We start from the raw sequence: 19,649 nt of genomic DNA, 5'->3' as shown, positions 1-19,649 counted from the left end.
CACCCGGCTCGGGGGCAGCGGGAGACCCGGGGCAACCAGCAGGCAGTGGAAGAGAGCGGAGTTCAGCGAGTTTAATGAGAGCAGGACAAACCCCGACCCCTGCCCGCCCCCCACCCCTCCCGGTGCCCAGCCCGGCCCGCACCCCCAGGGCGGGTGCCCGCGCTGCCCTAATCGACTTCTTCCATGCTGCTGTAGGAGGGGGCCGGGCGTTCGGCGGGGCTGGCGAAGCGCTCGGGGAGGCCTTCCGCGGCCAGCGGCGGGGCTCCTTCGGGGGCCAGGCCGGATCCAAACGGCACCGGAGTCAATCCCTGCAAGCAGAAGGCGGCCGTGAGACACTGCACGATGCTGCATACCTCTCAACTCCCACTCTGCTCCCGGCAAAGGCCCCAGAAGCGGGGCGGGTGGAAGGCAACGAGCCCAGAGCAGTCCCGCAGACGGCCCCGACCTGCCCGAGCGCTGCAGCCAGGCTGCGGCACGCTCGGCACAGCCCCGGCGCTGCCGCTTCGCCCCGTCCGGCACCGCTGCCCTGCGCCGCCGTGATCGGGACGGCGCCCGGCACGGCTGCGGGGCCGCAGGGTGGGCAGCAGCAGCACAGGAGAGGAGGGCAGGTTCCGGGAACGGAACCCCCACCTGCAGGGCAGGCAGGTGCGGGGAGCGGTGCGTGGCCCCGCGCCCAGGGCTGCAGCGCCAGGCGGAGCAGAGGTCACCCCGCAGGCGCCGGGCGCTGACTCAGCCCCACGAGGGCAGCGCCGTGGGCGCGTGGGGGCCCCAGACCGCAGACAATGAGGCGACTGTTCCAGGACAGGCACGTCCCGACGGCGAGAAGCACCGGGCTGGGACCCGTGTGCAGGGACGAGGGAACGGCCGTACAGCTGCACGACGGGGGCGGGGTGGGGGGCTGCAGGGGCTGCGTTGCCCCTCTCAACCCCCCCCCAGCGCTGACGGGGCCCCGGCCATTCCCACTGAGCATCCTTCCTGAGACAGCCAAGGGCACTGCCGGCAGGACGGCATCGGAGACGGAAAAGGAAGTCACAGGGCTCTGAAGTCACCTCTCAAACCCAAACACTGCCGAGCAGCCCGAGCCTCGCTCAGCCAAGGGCAACACGTCTCAATGTCACACACCGCTGCCGCTACAGCCCTTGCCCCAGCCAGGCAGGACTGCGTGCTGCCAGGCCCTCCGGGCACCCAGCGCCCTGCACGTGCCACAACTGCTGCCCCACAGCTGGGGCCCCACGGCACAGGCAGGCAGAGCTCTGCCCACAGCCTGCTGCACCCAGCTGAGCACAGGGCTGTGCCTCTGTGTCGGCTGTGCCCATGGGACCAGCTCAGGGGGCAGGAGAGGGACACTCCATCCAGCTGCCTCCTGTCCTGGAGCAGGCTCGGGTACAGAGCCCCTGGCTGCTGCCACGGTCCTGTCACACAGGAGAAGGTGCTGCAGCTCTTTGGAAAACCTGCCTTTATTGGCACACCCCACAGCGTGCAGGAAAGCGACGCTGCCAGCACAGCCTCCCGCTGGCCTCCTGCAGCCTAGTTCGTGCCTGCTGCTCCCCAAGCCCACGCCAGTCCTCCAACGAGGTGCTGCCCCGTGCTCCCCCAGACCCATCCCAGACAGCTGCACGCACTGTAAACTGGGACCCCTAGACAGGCAGGGGCAGCCCACGCAGTTCAGTGAGTGCTGTGGGTACCCCCTGGGGCGAGCAGCACTGTGGCCAAGTCCTCTGGCTGAGCAAGGAAGCACAAAGCACTCTATGACAAGTCATCCAGCCCCAGCACAGGAGATGATGCTGGCCCGGAGGGATACAGCTCGTGCCAGCTCTGAAGAATGTGAGGCTCCTGAAGCAGGGAGAGGCAGTGGGACCAATGATCGCGTCAGGGCATCCTGTTCTCACAAAAGCGTCCAGGCAGGGCTCTGTTTGTTCCCAGGATGTTCCCAGTGGCAGTGGCACTGTCCTTTCCTGAGCAGCATGTACCAGTAGGGCCAGCCCCGCTGCAAGAAGGCAGCCAGGGCGAGGGCGAGCTGAGGGGATGCTGGTTCTGGGCTGTGCCTTGGCAACGCTGGGGGCCGGCCACGCAGACCTGCCAGCTGGCATAGGAGATGCCAGAGCAGACAGACAGGAGCCGACGGCCCCATGCTTCCCTTGGAGAGCGTTGGTGCCCACAGCAGGTGTGTCCTTCCCACAGGGTTCTGTCCTGCTGCCCAGAGGGTGCTGTCTGGCCACCTGGCAGCTCTGACATCTTCACCGTGCAGCATTCTGGCACACTGCGTGCCCCGGCAGCCCTGCTCTGCAGCTGGCTGTGTGCCCACACCTATCTCCAGCGGGTTTGGTAGATGAGCGGGTAGAACACGTTCAGGAAGAGAGCCACGATTGCGGCCGTGGTGGCCAGGATGAAGTATTTGACGCAGCCTTCATCTGGGTGTTGGGGGGTACCCGAACTCCTCTTCTGGCCACGGGGCCTCCAGGAGTTTCTCACAGGCCTTTTGGGAGCCTCGAGCTGCAGCTCTTGTTCTTCAGCCTCCAGTTCCTGCCAGATCAGAGAAGCCTGCGATGTGGAAACCTGCGTCAGCACTTGGAGAACACAACTGGCAACACCCCTCGCCATCCCCCGGGGCAGGCGGCTGCCTGCGAGCCCAGTCCCGTGCCCCACCAGCCCGCCTCCCCATGCAGCACGGTCACGCCCGCCCCCACAGCTCCTCGGGGCTGCTCTGGTGGGCTCAGGCGATGCAACAGGAGAGCAGTGTCCTTGCAGGAGCCAGTGGCTGGATCCCTCTGGAGTCGATTCTGTGGCACTGACGGATCCACGCAGGTGAGGGGGCAGGTAGTAAGCCCATCACAGCTCAAGTTTGGTGATCCCAATGCGATTGTTCAGATGATGGCCAATTCAGAGGCAGCTTGCATGGCAGGAGGCACGGTCGCAGCACAACTAGTCCCAGCTCTCCTTTGGTGGGTTGGGATCCTTTGAGAGCCAATCACAGCCCAGCTTCCAAGAGGATTATCTGCAGGCACCCAGTCACAGCCCAACCCTTCCCTGTGTCGGTGATCACGCAGGGCAGCCAATCAGGATGTAGGGTCTCTGAAGGATGCAGATGATTCCTGGTACTTGGATACCACTCAGGCCCAGTGGGATCCAATACATCCCATCACCATGTGGGACACAGTGCTGCTGAGGTCGTGATGAGCCCCAGGGGATCCAGTGAGGCCAGGTGCTGCAGGGCACACAGTGATCTCCAGCACATCAGGGATCCCACGGCCAGCACAGGACAAATGGGGCAGCCTTCCTGTGGCTGCTCTAGCACACACACCCTTGTGATGGGAGCAGCCCCAGTTCCCAGCAGAGAAGGCAGAGCCAGGACGCGCAGCCCACGTGAGCCAGGCCAGCTTGGATGGCCAACCACAAGGTCCCTATGGGGCACACGTGTTCAGCTACGCCACAGCCAAACACTGTCCTCAGATCCAATGAGGCCAGCACAGAGGGGACTCAGGGGAGCCTGGCAAGCAGGTGATTTGCTACACCACCAGCCCAGGCTTTTTTTCTGATATTTCTGCAAAGATCAGTCCAACCATGCCCTACTGATGAGTGCTGAAAGCACTCTCTGCCAGTGCACCCTCCTCACCTTTCTTGCAGCACAATGTGCTCTGGGTGAGTTTCCCATCAGCATCCCGCAGAAGCTCACAGGCTCAGTATTTGCATTCACCTTTTCTGCAACTGGAGTGGCCCTGTACTGGGCCACAGCAGAAAACATCCCCACCCTATTCCCAGGAGGCCGTACCTCCTGGCACAGCCAGCTCCCATTCCATTGTTCTCAGCCTTCCTCAGTACAGAGCCTAGCAGGGCACAGCCCCCTCCTGCCCATTCCTGTGCCCCAGAGAAGCTCTGTGCCCTCCCACCAGCACTCCCAGCCCAACGGCTGGAACCAGCTCTCCCACCACCCCTTAGGGACAGGACTGTTCCAAGCTCATAGCCAGAACAAGGCAAGGCAGACCCCAAAGCCTAGCCGGCACATGCTCTTTAGTCTCAGAGGCAGCACAGCACCGCAGCGGTGCTAGGCTCCGTGGGGTCCAGCAGGTGGGCACATGCATATTCAAGGCTCTGTGGCTCCGACGCTGGAAGGGACACAAGCTCTCACCTGACTGGCAGCAGCTTCGGCAGAGGGGGTGCGCTCGGCTCGGTGGTCTGGGGGGTGCCCTGGCAGGGGTCTCTCCACAGGAGAGTTCCTCCGGCGGTAGAAGAGGACATACGCGTATCTGGTTACCACCTGGCTCTCGTCCACGGTGGTGACTGTGCTGTCATCGAAGAGCCGCCAGCCTGAGAGGAGAGAAGGGTTAAGCAAGGAGACGGTCCACAGCTGCAGGGGAGGGGAGGGCGGCGGATCCTCACCCACGTCACTGCGCTGGCTGTTCTTGTCGCTGGGCAGGCGGGCGTATGCTGTGTAGTGCCCGCCAATCATGCCTCCATAATGATTGATTACGGCATACAGGTCATACATGGGCAGCTGCTGCTCACCCTTCCGGCCGATGCAGAATTTGCTTAGGTCCAGGCTCCTGAGGACAGACACAGAGATGGTCAGGGAACGGTCAAGGCAGCACAAGCAGTACTATCCTCAGCACTCCATCCCCTGAGCTCTCACCGGACAGGGAAGTCAACCATATCATTGATCTTGTCCCTCCAAATAAAGCTGCGGAAGGAGAAGCGCTTGAGCTGGATGATGAGGACGTTGGGCAGGCGCCACAGCATCAACTGCTTGGAGGCCTCACGGTGCTGTTTGCACTTGGGGCAGTACCTGGGGAAAGTATGTGTTCATTATCAGCGTGTAGAGAGCCCCGGCTTTCTGAGCCCAGCCCTAAGCTCCCCAGTGTGTAGATGTGGCAGAAGAGACAGGAGGTCTCAGCCTCCCTGCCAAAGGCAGGATAGCACATCCCCGCAGAGCGCTGGCATTGCTCCCTGCTGGCATCTGGCCTCCTTCCCCGGCGCTCCTGGCTGCCAGGAGAAATGTCAGGCAGGACCAGGCAGCTCCTGGGAAACCCCCGCTGCTGCCTGCGCCCGCAGGCTGGAACCCGCCACGTCGCCTTCCTCACCACGCTTCCTCCGGGGCCAGGACTTCGGGCTTGGTGAAGAGATTGAGGCACTGCTCCAGGGTGAAGTGGCCAGCTCGGGCTGCTTCGCTGGCTGAACTCGGATCCTCCACACACTCCAGCTCCTTGGACTCCACCAATACAAATTCCTTGAGGCGCTCATTGTTCTTCCACACCAGGGCAAGGGAACAGTCATCTGTCAGCTCCAAGGGGGTGTCACCTGCAAAGGGGCACACACCTCAGTTAGCTGGCCCCCAAGTCCACCCTGACTGGACTAGGAGCAGTCTTGCCCAGCCGTTTTAACACAGCACGGCCAAGAGGGTGCGAGTGCTCCTGCCATGCACCCTCACTGCTGAAGCTAGGTTCTCTGCCCCAGCGGGAATAAAATCAGCATCTATTCAGATATGAGGTGATCCAGCCACACAGATCTCTGTTCCTCTAGGAGTGTGGGAGGTTGAAAGGAACCAGTTTATTTGCTCAGGGGAGTAGGAGCTTGAGAAGAGCTTCCAGGGAGCAAGCACGAGCTCTGCATGGTGCAGCCCTGTCCTCCCACGCCAGACACAGCTTTTTGCTGCCCTGCCTGGTGCCAATGGCATACCTGGGCTTGCTCTGGCCCTAGGAGCCTCTCACACCCTGGCCACATAGATCCACTCTCTGCTAGAGGCCACGAGGGGTGAAATTGGATCTCCCCAGGACTCCAGTCTCACCTTTATCTTCCAGCTTATACTCTTTGTTGGCAGCATCGATCTTGTTGATGTAGAACTGCGTGGCACGGGTGCTCAGCGAGTCTGGAGTGTGCTGGTACCCAGGGATGGCAGCTGTGGACAGGCAGGGACATATCTTCAGTGACACTGCCTGTTTGCCCTGCGTAGGGGCCAAGAATTTGCAGTGCCCCCACCCCCATCTCACATGCTACGGCCTTGCAGGGACACAACCACGTGCCCAGTGTCCTTGACTATTTTTAGCAGATGCCTGCCCCTGGCAAGCCGCGCTCCTCTGCCTGCCTTGCCCCTTCACTGCACATTGCTGCCATCCTGAGACAAGTGTCTGGAAACGTGACAGCTGGGCGGCCGAGCGCGAGAGGCTGCTCCCGTGCAGCTGAGTCAGAGTGAGGGAAACATTGCACTCACAGCCTCGAGGGGCTCAGCGCTGGGCTCTGCCCTCCCACGGGACTCAAGGCTTCTGCCAACCCTACCTCCCCACTCCTCCAACAGCCCAAACTCTTTCCAAGTCAGGTCTCTGCTCTGCTGCACAGGCCCTGCCAGGGCAGGGCAGAGCGTGGGCTGTTAGGCATTTTAGGTGGAGCTGCACTTCTGAAACACGGCTCCCAGAGCTTCCCGTATATCCAATGGGGTCTCCAGACCAAGCCGCATGGGGAAAACAGATACTGTGGTGAGAGGTGATGCCAAGGAGGGAAAACTGCTCCCTGCCTTGCCTGGGGGCTGCCTGGGTTCCTGGCACAGACAGGGTTAGCACCGCAGCACCTCCTACCTTCTGGTTTGAGGGCTCTCTCATAGGATGGCTCTTTCTCACAACAGCTGTCACCCTGCAAATCCATGTGCTCAGAGAAGCCCGAATCCAAGCTCAGCAGGGAACTCCTGGCAGCCAGGACCTTGCTCCGAACAGTGCCAGTGTCGCTCATCTCTGGGTGCAGCTCAGGCACAGCTGGTGAGAGGGGAGGCTCCTGCAGGAGGCCAGAAGCCCTGTCCCCATCTCCCAGCTCAGGAGCAGGGGTGGCGGCGGCACAGCTGCCTTTGGCCAGGGGCTCCAGTTTGTCTAGGAGAAGAGGCTGCAGCCCCTGCTCTGGTGACATCCGTCCCAGCTGGAAAGGAGGCTGGAACACGCTGACCGAGTACCTGGGCAAGGAGTTGTCAGTCACAGCGAGCCAGGCACAGGGCTGGGTTCAGCTCAGCTCCTGGCTGTGCTTGCTGCTGCAATAGAAGGACCTCCCTTTCCTGCACCCTCACCTTGCGTAACCCTCCAGCAGTTGGGCAAGGCGGGCGTAAGTGAGGCGGGATTCCGGCACACTGATGAGGAAGGGGAAACCGATGTTCTCAGGGCGGCACAAAGCCTTGTGGTCTGGCCAATGTGTCTTCTGACATGTCCTGTAACACACAGAGCCCCAGTGAACCCGGTTCCTGCACACAAACAGGCAGGACCTCAGCAGGAGTTTGGTGGGGCTCAAGGGGTGTGTTTGGAACAAGAGGAGTGCTGCAAGCCAAACTGGCTCCCGCCCAAAGGCCAAGCCCATCCCACCTCCTCCTAGTGGGCTGAGTGCTCCCACTCAACCCTCCACAGCTGGAGACCCTCCCTCCCCTGTGAGGCACCAAGCCAACTCACACGTTGCAATAACCGACTCGATAGCACCTTGTGCAGCGCCTAAGCTTCTCTTCCTCTGACAGCTGCTTCTTCTGGCAGGCTGCACACTTGGCGACAGGGACACTAGGTACCTGTGGGCGCTGCAGGAGAAAGAACCCATTGGGCATGGCAAGGTACCTGAGCAGGGTAAGGTAGCCTTGTCAAGACCTTGTGCTTGTTGCAGCTGGTAGGAGTCACTCACCAGGATGGGCAGCCCGTTCCTGCAGGCAGAGGGTTGCCAGGGCCATACACTGGGCACAAATCAGCCAGTATGCCAGCCTTGTGTGTTACCCTTCTGCGCAAGCTCTTGCCTCCTAACAGTCTCAATCCCCGCTGCTTACCTGCTGGACCTGCAGCTCCACTACCCGCTCCTTGGCCAGCTCTGGGGACAGCACCTCGAAGCAGAGCAGCAGGTCTGTGGGAGAGACTGTGTCCAGAGACTGGGATGGCAAGAACATGCGTTGGAAGCGATTCTTGATTACCTGCCAGGAAAGCAGTGGAACAGGACTGTGTGAGGGGCTGCCTCATGCTCAGAGGGCTGTCCAACTCTTCCTCTCCTGAGGAAGCCACATGAGCCCCACAGTGAGCTATGGCACCAGTAGCATCACAGAGATAGTGTGCTCTGCCCACCATCCTGCCAGGATAGCACCGCCTGCCCCGCTGCAGAGGCCCAGCCCACTTGAGCAGGGTTCTGCCGTGCAGCACCTCGTGCATGACACTACCACCCATGGACAAAGCTCATCCCATGGACAAGTGGCTGCTGCTGGCAATGTGTTCTGCACAACTGTGGGAGCCAGGGGCATCCACATCAGCAACCCACAGCTTGGTGGTCAGTTTTAGCATTCTCACCTCTGCTAGGCGCAGGTTGTCTGGTTTCACATGCACGCTGTGGGCCACCGAGTCCAGTACCTCCATGGCACTGGAGTTCTCCTTGCTGATACTCACAAGGAACTGCCACAATGTAAGTGCCACATTAGTAATGCCACATCAAGACATGCAGGCCCTGGCTTAACACAAGCCCACTCGCACAGGACCAGCTGCCTGTGGCACCTCCACCTCAGGCTACCTCCCCATAGTAATTAGTGTCCTTTACCTTGATGGGCTTCTTGTGCGGTTCCTTTGCAAAGTAGTATACAGTCAACACCTTCTGCTTTTGTGGGAGTGGGACTGGAAGGTACAGGAAAGGGTCAAAGGTGATGGATACCTGCAGACAAGAGAGCCCACTCAGTACTGGGAATTGTTTGTGTCTGAGATCAGCAAGACAACAGTCTTGTCAGACTGGAGATCCAGCCATGTCCTGTGTGCTGTGCTCTAGGGGCTGGAGCCTGCGGAACAGGAAGCACAGGGGCACAGCCTCCAAGGCTGCTCTACCTTGGAACAGACTGGGCACACCAACTTGGACTTGTACTGGCCCTGAAATAGGTCCACAATGAAGGAATCATTCCTCATCTTGTGTCGCTGCCAGGCCTCCTCAGCTACCACCTGTGGAGAGAAAGGGCTCAGCACTACATTAATCACACGGGCCAGGGCTGCTCTTTAGCAGCCAGTGCTCACAACAGCCTTGGAGACAGACATCGTCACCTCATCAGGCCTCCCGTCTGAGTCAACAGTTTCTGTGTAGGGTTTGTTCTGGATGCGGTTGAGATCCTCATGTAGGCCATCAAGCAGAAAGGCCATAAACTCTTGAGCATCGTGTTGGGCATAGCCAGTGAACTGGCTGGCCTTGCTGGCCACAATTGCCTGTGGGGAGCACAGTCATCAGCCCACCAGCAACACTGCTTGCCCCATGCCCAAAACCTGGCTGCACCCAAAGCAGCAGAGCAGCACAGAGAAATGCTGAGACCCACAGCTGAGGACAATGCAGCAGCTCCCACAGAACACTGGTACCTACCTTCAATTTAGAGGGCTGAAAGGCATGGTGTGTGCCTTTCCACAGCGCTCGCAATAGCATGGCAAAGCCAATGGCCAGGCGTCCCCCTGTCCCTAGGGGGTTGTTGTAGTTGATTTCAGACTCGAAGGACCGATCTGTAAGATATGAAAGAGAGTGAGGGTGGCTGCTGGCTGCACAGAGTGGCAGAGCTCTGCTTAGCTCCAGGATGTGCTCACCATGGAAGTAGTCACGCAGCTCCCGGGTGTTGGACAATGACTGGATGACACTGTTCATGAAGCAGGTATTGCCCAGATTCACCAGCCCTGTGAAGCCAGGCAGGCACACCTTCTTTTTTTCATCTTCATCCTCATCATCTTCCACACTGTCAGCACTCACTGGGCTGTGTGTCATCGGTGGCACCATGCAGGTTGGTTTGGGCTGCCAAAGCAGAACTAGGTGTGATGATGCTGTGCACTAGGGGGTCTCTGGAAACATCAGAGAAACCCAACTATCCAAGCCACATCTCACATGGGGCTGGAGCCATCATCCATCAGGACAACTGCTGTCCCCAGTTCTGCCAGCTACACCTGAGGAGCATTGCTGACTCCTCCAGGAACAGTCTACCAGACCCCAGAGCAGCACCAACGAGGTGGAGTCCAACCAGAGGGACAACTGGACGCCCATCTCCCCCCAGCCAGGTCAAACACAATATAGCTCTACTCACTGAGGGGATGTGTGGCTCTTGCTTCACTGCCACGTGCTCTTGGGCTGTACGGGCTGCCACGCCATCCAGACTCCCATCCTCAACACGTGGCTTCTCTTTCTCACTGGTTCGGGCCTCTTCTTTGCTGGACAGGGGGTGCTGGTTACTGCCTGGAGGGGTCTTATCCAGAGGGGTAGGGCCTGTAGGCATGGCAACCTTTGCACCACCCACTGCACCTTAAAAAGGGGGAAGGGTGGGCCTGTGGTTAGCAGCACCGTGCACTGCCCACAGTGGGGCTGAGCTGCTTGGCCCGCGCTCACACACAGCCTCTTGCCCACTCCCACCTTCCAGTGCAGGAAGGCGAGCAGCAGATTGCCTGCCCCACATCCCTCCTTCCCCATGATCCCATGCCAGAAGACCCAGTGCCTTCCAGCCACTGCAGGTGGTGAGGAAAGCGCTAGGTACAAGCAGGCAGTCAACACAGAAAGAAGGCAGGGTGCAGACCTCGTGTGGCTGGAGCCTCCAGCCCCCCCCAGCGTTGGCTATGGCGTTTCTTCAAGCAGACATCAATGCGAGATGCTGTGAAGGTGTATGTGCACTGGTCTGGCTCAATAAGGTTCCTGCAAAACACACAGAAAGTAAGGATTGTCCCAGTCCCTCCAGCAGCCTCAGAGATGCTCAATTCTGCAAGGCAGGGCCACAGTCTCCCAGTTAGCATCAACCCTGAGGGGGGCTACACAAAGCAGAACAGATACCCTCAAGTCTAGCCACACTGAGCACACAGGAGACCTGCCTTCTGGGGGATAAATTCTGCCTGGCTTCACATACCCACTCTAGTGGGATATCTCAGCTAAAGCACATGCAGCCTGGTCTGGCTCTGTCCCCAAGAGCTCTAGATAAGGCTGGGGGAAGACTGCAGATAACGAAGTTTTCTTCTCTGCGATCATCCCAGGATCGTGGTGTTAGTGCAGTATGGCGTGATGGAGACACTCAGGTGCAGAAATGAGTATGTCCTGCACAAACCAGCCAGCTGGGACTGGCTCCTGCTCTCAGCTCCCTCATCTCAGTGTAAGCAGGCAGGATGGGAGTCATACCTGAGCTTCACCTGCCACCGGAACACTGTGTGGGGCCCACAGCCAGGATGTAGGCGAAGGAAGTTTATGTCACTGCAAAGAAATATAGAACAAGTGAGAAGAGGTGAACAAAGTAGCCTGGCAGCAGCCAAAAGCTCCACATCAGTTTGATGCCATCCAAAAATGCATTTGTACCTTGTTTGGAACACCAGTGTAAAATCTTGCTCCCGGAAGAAAACCTTGGAAGTCTCCTTGTGAATCTCCTTCACATATACATGCACCACCACCAGGTCATTGCCCTTCTCATATGAGTCATTCTTGACAAAGGTCAGGCTCACAAAAGGCTCTGGCTCTGAGCAGGGAAAGACATGAAGAGAGATCACTTTAATTGCACTCCAAGGCAGTACTGCAGGTTGGCCCAGGAGAGGTCCTGAGCAGAGGGACTTTCCCAACCAGGCCAGTCTACAGACACTGACCCCTGCACCACTCACCGTCAGCTGCTGCTTCCAGAGCCACATCGTCCTTGGACCAGTCCCTCTTCTCTCCGTCTCTGCCTAGAGGACGTGTGGTTGATGGGATGGCCTTAGAGCTCTCTCCCAAGACAGGTGCACCCTCTCGGCCCCGTGAGGCTTCGACAGGGCTGCCTGGCTGCAGGACTCTTTTCTCCACGCAGGTGGCAACACGGTGGGGGAACATCTCTGTGGTAGCAGCAAGTGGTGGCACCTCCACAGGAACAGTCTCCTTGGCCATAATCACAGCCTTTCAAGGCAGAATGACAATGAAAAAGAGATAACTTGACCCCCCATGCCGCCTCTTCAACAACATCCCATAGCAACATACCTTCTCTAGTGGCGGTGCGAGGTCAGTCAGGGCTGTAGGCGCATCGCCCTGGCTGGCTCTGCCATTGCGACGGCTGCCTGATCTCCCACCATGCCCTTTGCTGGGCTCCACGCTCCCGCTGATTCTGGTATTCGGCTCTTCTTCAGCAGGAGCCACTTTGACGTACACCGCCCGCTTGGCGCTGGGGCCACTCTGCGTCCCTGGGCTGGCTGGGCTTTTCCCTCCCAGGGCCTCGCCTCTTCCCTGAGCGCGCTTGGGGTTGGAGGGCTCTCGGCGGGTTCTTGGCAGCTCAGTGCTTTCAGCCCGTGGCTCTTCAGTGGCCAGTTCTGCAGAAGAAGCCTTCTCCTTCCCATTCTCCCAGCACGTGGCCCCCTTGCCTGGCTCTTTGGATCCATCTTTCTTTCTCTTCTGTGAAAAGTAGTACAGCACAGTGGGAAGACAGCCAGGCAGCAGTACCTGTCTTGCTCTCTGCCAGCCGCTCACCCTTACACCCCCTTCCCCGGGCACACCAGGGTTCTATTCCAGAACCCAGAGGCTGTGGCAGGCAGGACAGGGACATAACAACCTGCCTCCTTTGGACAGAGGTGGTTGGCTCAATGTCCCCGTGCAGCATGGGGATGCAGGATGTGTCCTAAGATGCTCCCTGGGTCAGGGCAGCTCAAGAGCAGGGAGTGAAACCCTCACCCAGCTGTCAGGCTCCATACAGTCCCCTGAAAGGCAGAGGTCCCCTTGCCCTCACCAGAAGCGAAGACCAGGTGTGGAGCGGGATCTTCTTCTGAAGCACAAGCTGCAGAAAGTTTCCCTTCTTGCACTGTATCTTGCTGCAGGAGCCCTCAATCTCCTCATAGAACTGACAGCTCCACTGGCGCCCATCTGCAAGAAAAGGGGGAGAGGACCTCAGGCAGTGCAGCAGGCAGCAATCTACTCTACCCATAGCCCTCCCTCACCTGCCTCAGGGGCTGGGAGAGCTCTTGTCTGAGAGCCAAAGAGGCTGCAGGCAGGCTGCCACCACATCCCATGAGCCTCCAGAATGATACCAGCTTCATTGGGTTTGCTTTGTACATCTGGCTGGCCTCCTTCCCAGAGGGAAGGCACCGGGTCTCCCTGCCCTCGGGGGCATGGACACTTTTTCAAGGAATACCCAGCACCAACTCAATCATCCCAGAGGGCAGGGCAGAGATGCATCCAGCACAGCAGTGGGCACCTGTTCACTTGGCAGAGAGAAGCCAGCTCCCATCCTCTCCAACCCTACACCCTTCTTCTTTTACACTGCTCTCATATCAGCCTGGCCTGCCAGCTGAAGCTGTGCCAGCTGACAGCGGGGCATTGCCTCTGAAGGAAAGGTTTTATGCTCGTCTGGATCAGCCCACATCTAGTCCAGAGACGTGCCAAGCACTGCTGGAGAAACATTTGCAGCAGTCACTCCATTCCTTGTACCTGGTAGTTTGATCACACAGTCAGTATCAGTGAAAAAAGTATCCACGTCCTCCACCTTCAGAGATCCACTTCCCAAGTTCAACTTGACAATGATCTCATCAGCATTCTGCTTCCAGTCCAGCAGCAACTCTAGGAAGAAGAAGGGAAGCATCATCCACTCACCCAGGGTGCATGGCCACAGTGCCCACGCCCAAGCTGGAGAGCGTGAGCACACTTGGTTGAGGACATCAGGGCAGAGGACACAGCTCATGGCAGTGAATGAGAAACAATTGTAATCTACTCTTATCAGGTCACAGACGAGGACCTGAGCAGGTTGCAGCAGGTCAGGTGAATCCCAGCGGGAACCAGAGAGATCATGAGACAGAAAGGCTTGGCCCAGTCATGTGCAGCAGCAGGGCTGGAAAGAAGGGGCGGCTCCTGCCAACTACAAAGCAATTGCTGCTTTCCCAGCGAACAAGGAAGCCACAGAATTACTCTAGGGGATACAAGTGGACTCTGAACACAACCAGAAATTGCCACTTCCCCTTTGCATATGCAAAACAAATAGCTCAGCTATAGTCACAAAGAGCACTGTATTCCTGATAGGTAAGCACAGTTAACACAGCTGAAACACAGGTGGGCCAGCCAGCCTGGCACGAACATCTCATTCAGGGAAAAAACACAGCAGCAGTGTCAAGCCACAGCAGACAGAATCCCATTAGGTGTCCACCAGGCTCTAGGTCTGCTCGTGCAGCATCCTAAAATCTCTACAGAAAAAACTTGATGTTTCCTTAATTTCCAGTTGGTTCAGTCCTACTTTCTCAGCTGTCAGGATTTTAGTCCATCTGTTCTCAGAGTGAGGACCTGGAGCCAAGGCAAAAACCAACCAGCACCTGATGGGTGACATGGCCTGGGATCTTCCCAGCCTGTCAGGCTTCCTGCTACAAAACAAGCAGGAGGATGCCAGCAGCAAGATATCCCAGGGCTGTACTCATAGGCACTGTGCACCTGGGCCAGAAGCAGTCTGCCATGTGCCTTGAACCTCTCCCTTGCAGAGGGTAGTTCCCCGCCACGTGTAACATTCTCTGGGAAGGCTGCACCCTGTTAAGAGGAGCACAAGGGCAAGGGAGCGCTCGGGTTAGTTCTGCTGATTGCCAGAGCACAGGATGACAGGGCAAGAGCTTCAAATCCTTTGCGAGGGCGCTCAGTGGCCATGCACTGGCAGCTAGTGCACACCTCAACTTACCCTCCTCCAAGTCCCTCTCCTGGGAGGTCTCAGCCTGCTCGAGCTCAGGGCGAGACACTGGTGGGCAGAGAAGCAGAGCACAGGTGGGTCTCTCATTCAGTCACTTTGGAGCACAGGGCTGGTGCTCCAACACCCAAAATTTTATACATCAAACCAAACTTCTGTCCAGCCTTTTCACTGTTTATGCGCTGCTCATTTCCCTCAGCTTTCTCCCACCTCCCTTGCTGCCTTGAGCTTTTCCACAGTAGCAGAACAAGCCAGAATCCAGGATGGGTGCTGTGTACTCCTCACCCCAGTTCAGCAGTGAAAGCAAAATAACACTGATGCACCAGAAAGACAGTGCAGCTTCAAGGCCTGAATCACTGTGAAGCTTGTGGTAACTGGGCTGTGTGCCCCACTCAGTATGCCAAGTCTCTGCTAGCTCCCAGTCTCCACCCACATAGGAGAGGCTCTGTCTTGATCTTACACAGAGAAACTGATGTTCGGTTGTGCTCAAACCAATTTTGCTGTAACAAGAGAACCAGGCAGCCCAGCTGCACTTTAACATTCCCATCACTGCGCAACCTGCCAGAGATAAAACTTCCTTCCAGATCAGACCAGGGGACCAAACTGACCTGACACCTAATCCCTGCTCCCTGCAGGATTACCTCCAAGAGCCAGAAACATTTCAGGGTCAGCTCCACCCCCACAGGGAGATGTGCTGCGCTAGGCAAAGGGGTCAGTGCAACAGCACCTTGTCCTGAAGCAAAGAACCAGTGGCAAAAGGAGCTGTGGTCTCCACTCTAGAAAGCTCACAGGACTGTGGGCTGCCCTCCTCAACAGGCCACAGAACAGCAGGGAATCTCTGTTGAGTGTTGCAGTCACAGGCGTAAAGGTGCAGCAAAGCCACACACTCTGTGCCTTGGTGTTTTGCACTGGGGGTTGCAGCCTATGTTTCAAGCCCAGACATCAGTAAATGCTATTTCACCTTGGCCTACAAAAGGCTGTGTTATTTTGAGGTTACAACAGTCAGCACAGAGCAGGCACAGAAATCAAGCAATTTGCCAGGGACACTGTGCTGCAGAAGCAGGAAGCTGTGTTTGCCTCCTGCCTGCAGGTACTCCCTGCCCAGCATGGCAGCCTGCACCTGGAGCAATGTTTTTGTCACCAGATACACAGCGGCCATGGAGGGAATTACCACAGAGCAATGTCTCACTCGAGCCGCGCCTCGCCCTGGTGCAGGAGGTGAAGCAACAGCCCCATCCACAGGCCCTGCACCCTGTGGGTGCTGTCAGCACCTCCAGTACCAGCCTGCAGCACACAGGCTGAAAGACAGAAGTGTGTCCAGGTGCAAAAGCACCTGCAGGCTTTGACCCTACTCCCCCTAGGTCAGGCAGTTCAGCCCAGATGAAAGCAGTGAACAGGCACTGTGGGCAGCGTCAGGCTTAAACTAACAAAGGAATGGGCCCAATCTTCCTCACATCCCTGGGGCTAGGCAGCACAAAAGAAAGGAGGTTACAGGTCCAGGGAGGACACTGTGCCAAAGAAGATCCCACTGCATGGTTTACAATCAGTCACAGGAAGCGATTAGTTAAATCTGCTTATCCTGCAACAGATGGCTGCAAGGCTCCCACCCGCAGAGCCAAGAAACCATCCTGCTGGGCCTGCTCCCTGCGGCACTGCCCGGGGGCTCTCACCTTCCTTGCTCTCCTGGTTGGCTCGATCCTTTTGCTTCTTCTTGTTGGTGGTATCATCCAAGCCCCGAGACACTCTCCTCTGGCCAGGGGCATTGGTGCTGCTGGACATTTTCAGCCGTTTGGACGACACAAACGGCCCACCAGGGTCAGTAATGGAGTCTGGGTCAGGGGTGCGACGTTTTCTTCCTGGCCCAGCTATCTTGGCGACTCTCTGTGCTCAAACTCTCTGGCAAGGAACTAGTGGCCTAAAGAGAAGAGAGAGCAAGCATGGCAGGAGGAGTAGAAGGAGAAGGTCCAACAGCATCAGGAGCTACCGTCCCCAGGCTCCCAATGTCCTCACTTGTCCTCCTCTGCAGCCTTTATGGGAAACCCCTCACAGCCCTTACAACAGCCAAAAGCATGGGCTCCCAAGACACACAAACCTGGAAAGCAATTGTCATGCTCACGGCGCCCACTACATCACCCAGAACCGCTGCTGACTCTAATGGCATCCAAAGGCAGAGCAAAGGGGGAGAAAGTGATGTCCCTGTCCCACACAAGCTGGCCCCACAGCACAGGGTACTGGGCAGGTCAAAACAGCACTCCATGTAAGAAGATGAGAATGGAAGAGAGAAACACCCTAAGAAGGAAGCAGCAGGAGAAGCAGAAGGCCTGGGAGAGGCTCCCGTGACAGCAGAAAGCAGAGCTCCCCGGCACGAGGGAAGCTCCTCCCTCCACCCACCAGAACAGCGGCACCTTGCATATTCATCTCCCGCTGATTTACAGACAGCGCCAGCAGGGCCCGGCTGGAAACAAGACACCCCTGCTCCGAGTGCTGGGGAGGCTGGGCATGGCCACCCATTGCCACCCAGGCCAGAGCCAGGAGCCACCGGCCCAGGGGCTGCAGCTGGTCTCAGTTTTGCCCTGAGATGTTCAGAACAGAGAACAACTGGCACAACCTGCTGAAAACAGCTTCCTTGAGCTCAACGGCATCTTGGCCCCGCAGAGCTCACAGCTGTGCCTGGTTCTCCAGCAGCAGGAGCCGCACATCAACCTGTCACCCTTGCACCAGCGTGGACCTAACAGTTCTGCTCAGACACAGTCAGGGGCAGGACATCTTCAGGGAAAGCACCAGTTCAGGCTGAGCAGTGCCAGCATGTTTGTATTCCAGGAATGCTCATGGCAACCAATGACCACAAACTGCAGCAGACTCTATCAGAAGTGCTGGCACCCTTTGTGCAGAAGCAGCAGGCCCAGCTCCATGGCAAAGCCCACACTGAAACCACTTCTCATCAGGCTGACCTGCCCCAGTCACCAAGAACCAGCAGATCAGAGTGGAAAGCTCAAGTGCCTCTGGCTGCCCAGCACGGGAACCCTCAGAACTCACACCAGGAAGGCCTCAGCCAACCCAGGAAGAGAATGCTGAGCAAGACCTTGCAGTAAGCTCCCAGAAAGGGATGAGAGCAGATGTGGAACAGCAGCAGCACCAGTCCTGAGCTGCTGAATGTACTGTACTGGGCATTGCTGCAAAGCTTGGCAAATGTGGGCAAGCGTTTTTTTTTCACTTTTGTTTCCAGTGGGCAATTTCCAGAGGAGCAGAAAATGAAAAACAGATACTGCTCTATGCCTGGCCAGGCCAGGCCACATTGCATCCAAAGGGGCAGCACCAAGAAAAAGGAGACAGGGAGCTCTGAGTAGGGTCCTAAAGAATAAGGAGGGCAGGCATGCTTGCAGCTGCTCTGTCAAGGAAGCCGGGCACTCCCCTGCCTGCTGGGGCTTGGCTTCTTTGGGTCTGCAGCCACCAGTTACACCTAACAGCTGGCAGGAACTGAGCAGGGCTAGGACTCTGCCTGATTTTGGCTGCCAGAATCCTGATCACAGCCTCAGGCCATTGTGGGTGCCTCAGGGTTTGAGCCAACTGCAAGATAAACACGAGTTACTCTCACTGGTTTATCCTAATCCTGGACTCTTCCCCTCTCCACAAGCAGGAAATGTGCAGCAACGGGGCAGCAGCCAGCTGTCCACAGCACAGCATTTTGGGTGCTGCTGCTCCCAGGGAGTCAATACTGAGGGAGGTAATATCAGGGCTGAACCTTTGGGAGGCACCAGGTGGGTGCGTGAGCAGCAATACTGAGTGCTTCAAGTAATGGAAAGCGTGGTTATAAGAGTAGGTGCTTCTCCTTCCTCTCATGTGTTGTGTCAGTGTGAGCACCCACGTGCTGCAGGGTGCATCAGACCAAGAAGCCACATAGACTGAAGTCCGGATGGCTGAGTTTACTTCAACCCAAATCAGCTCCACAGCCCAGCTCATCCTGAGGCTGCACAAACACTCTATAGCAACCCCAGTAAGGTATGAATACAGAAATAGCAGCAAGTAGTCGGGCCGTACGGCCACCTCATCCCATCGCAGGACCAGTAAGCGTTCGGGCAGCGACAGCAGGAGGTGCACAACGGGACGCGTGCTGCCCCAGGTGCCGGGGCTGCATTCAGCACTCGGCAGGGAAACACCCTCTGCGTCCAGCCCCCGGCGGAAGCCTTTAACGGAGCAGTGGGGAGGAGGCTGCCCGCCCCCATCATCTCTTTCCTTCCCCCCCCCCAACACACCCCGAGCCCAGCCGGCGGCAACGTTTCCACTCGTGCGAACGGACGCTCTCGGTATCGCCGCTCTCATTCCCGCGGGCTCAGAGCCCCGAGACTCGAGCCCGGCCCGCGCTTCAACCGCAGGGCGAGTCCGGAGCCGCTCCGTACGGCCCCGGCCGCGCGCACGGCGCTCCCCCGCCGAGCGCCGCCTGAGGGCCCTCGGAAGGAGGAGGCGGGGCGGAACGCGGCCCCTCGCGGTGCCGGCGGCAGCCTCCGGCCGTGCCCGGCGGCCCCACGGCTCGGACCGGCTCGCGGCGGGGAGATGGCACCGCCCGCCCCGCGCCCCCCGGGCCCGGCCCGGCCCGGCTCGGCTCGGCTCGGCCCCGGCCGCCGCCGCCGCCGCCCGCCCGCACTCACGGCCCGGCCGCCGCTCCGCGCTGCCCCGGTCCGAGCCGAAGTTCCGAGCGGGCCCACTCCGGAGACAGGCCCGAGCCCGTGACGCACTTCCGGAAGCCGGCGAACGGGCCCACGTGACGCGGGAGCGTGGTTGAGTCACGTGACGCGAGCCGGGCCCGGCCGCCTGTTCGGCCCCCGCTCTTCTCCGCGCCCGGCTCGGGGCGTCTCCATGGCAACGACGCCCGGAGGGACGTCACCGCGGCGCCGATCCGCCCCCGAGGGCGGGCAGGGGCGCGCCCCGGGCGGGGCGTCTCCGTGGCGACGAGCCGGGCCTGCCGCGCGCCGCGGGCCTGCCGCGTCCGGCTGTGTTCCCGTGTGTCCTCAGCGTCCCGAGCTCCGCTCCGTTCCTGCCCCTACCCTTGTCGGCCAGCCCCCGGCCT

General features: G+C 58.7%; 1 protein-coding gene across 8 annotated transcripts; it reads right to left on the bottom strand.

Annotated features, from left to right (window-relative positions):
- Positions 1-96: 96 nt before the first annotated feature.
- USP19 (ubiquitin specific peptidase 19) lies at positions 97-19,381 on the bottom strand. Of its 8 annotated transcripts, none has more exons than XM_085235409.1 (28): positions 19,231-19,381; positions 16,255-16,499; positions 14,579-14,635; positions 14,341-14,433; positions 13,354-13,482; positions 12,656-12,789; positions 11,917-12,324; positions 11,568-11,835; positions 11,272-11,428; positions 11,098-11,169; positions 10,508-10,623; positions 10,025-10,239; positions 9,537-9,738; positions 9,322-9,455; positions 9,012-9,170; positions 8,802-8,912; positions 8,524-8,634; positions 8,280-8,381; positions 7,772-7,912; positions 7,413-7,531; positions 7,040-7,177; positions 6,564-6,928; positions 5,780-5,890; positions 5,076-5,292; positions 4,628-4,780; positions 4,378-4,541; positions 4,127-4,305; positions 97-308 (listed from the first exon to the last, which is right to left on the bottom strand). In XM_085235409.1, exons 2-28 carry the CDS (start codon positions 16,361-16,363, stop codon positions 168-170), a joined length of 4,305 nt encoding a protein of 1,434 aa, XP_085091535.1. In that variant the 5' UTR covers positions 16,364-16,499; positions 19,231-19,381; the 3' UTR covers positions 97-167. The 8 variants fall into 8 exon arrangements, with proteins under 8 accessions (XP_085091535.1, XP_085091538.1, XP_085091531.1 ...); XM_085235412.1 differs by having other exon boundaries at positions 10,025-10,233; XM_085235405.1 differs by lacking the exon at positions 97-308 and adding an exon at positions 1,442-2,541.
- Positions 19,382-19,649: the final 268 nt, after the last annotated feature.

Source organism: Meleagris gallopavo, chromosome 14 (assembly GCF_905368555.1).
Source record: "Meleagris gallopavo chromosome 14, MGAL_WU_HG_1.1, whole genome shotgun sequence".
NCBI classification, from domain to species: domain Eukaryota; kingdom Metazoa; phylum Chordata; class Aves; order Galliformes; family Phasianidae; genus Meleagris; species Meleagris gallopavo.
The sequence above is the reverse complement of the archived record's forward strand: the minus strand, read 5'-3'. Positions and strand labels throughout refer to the sequence as shown.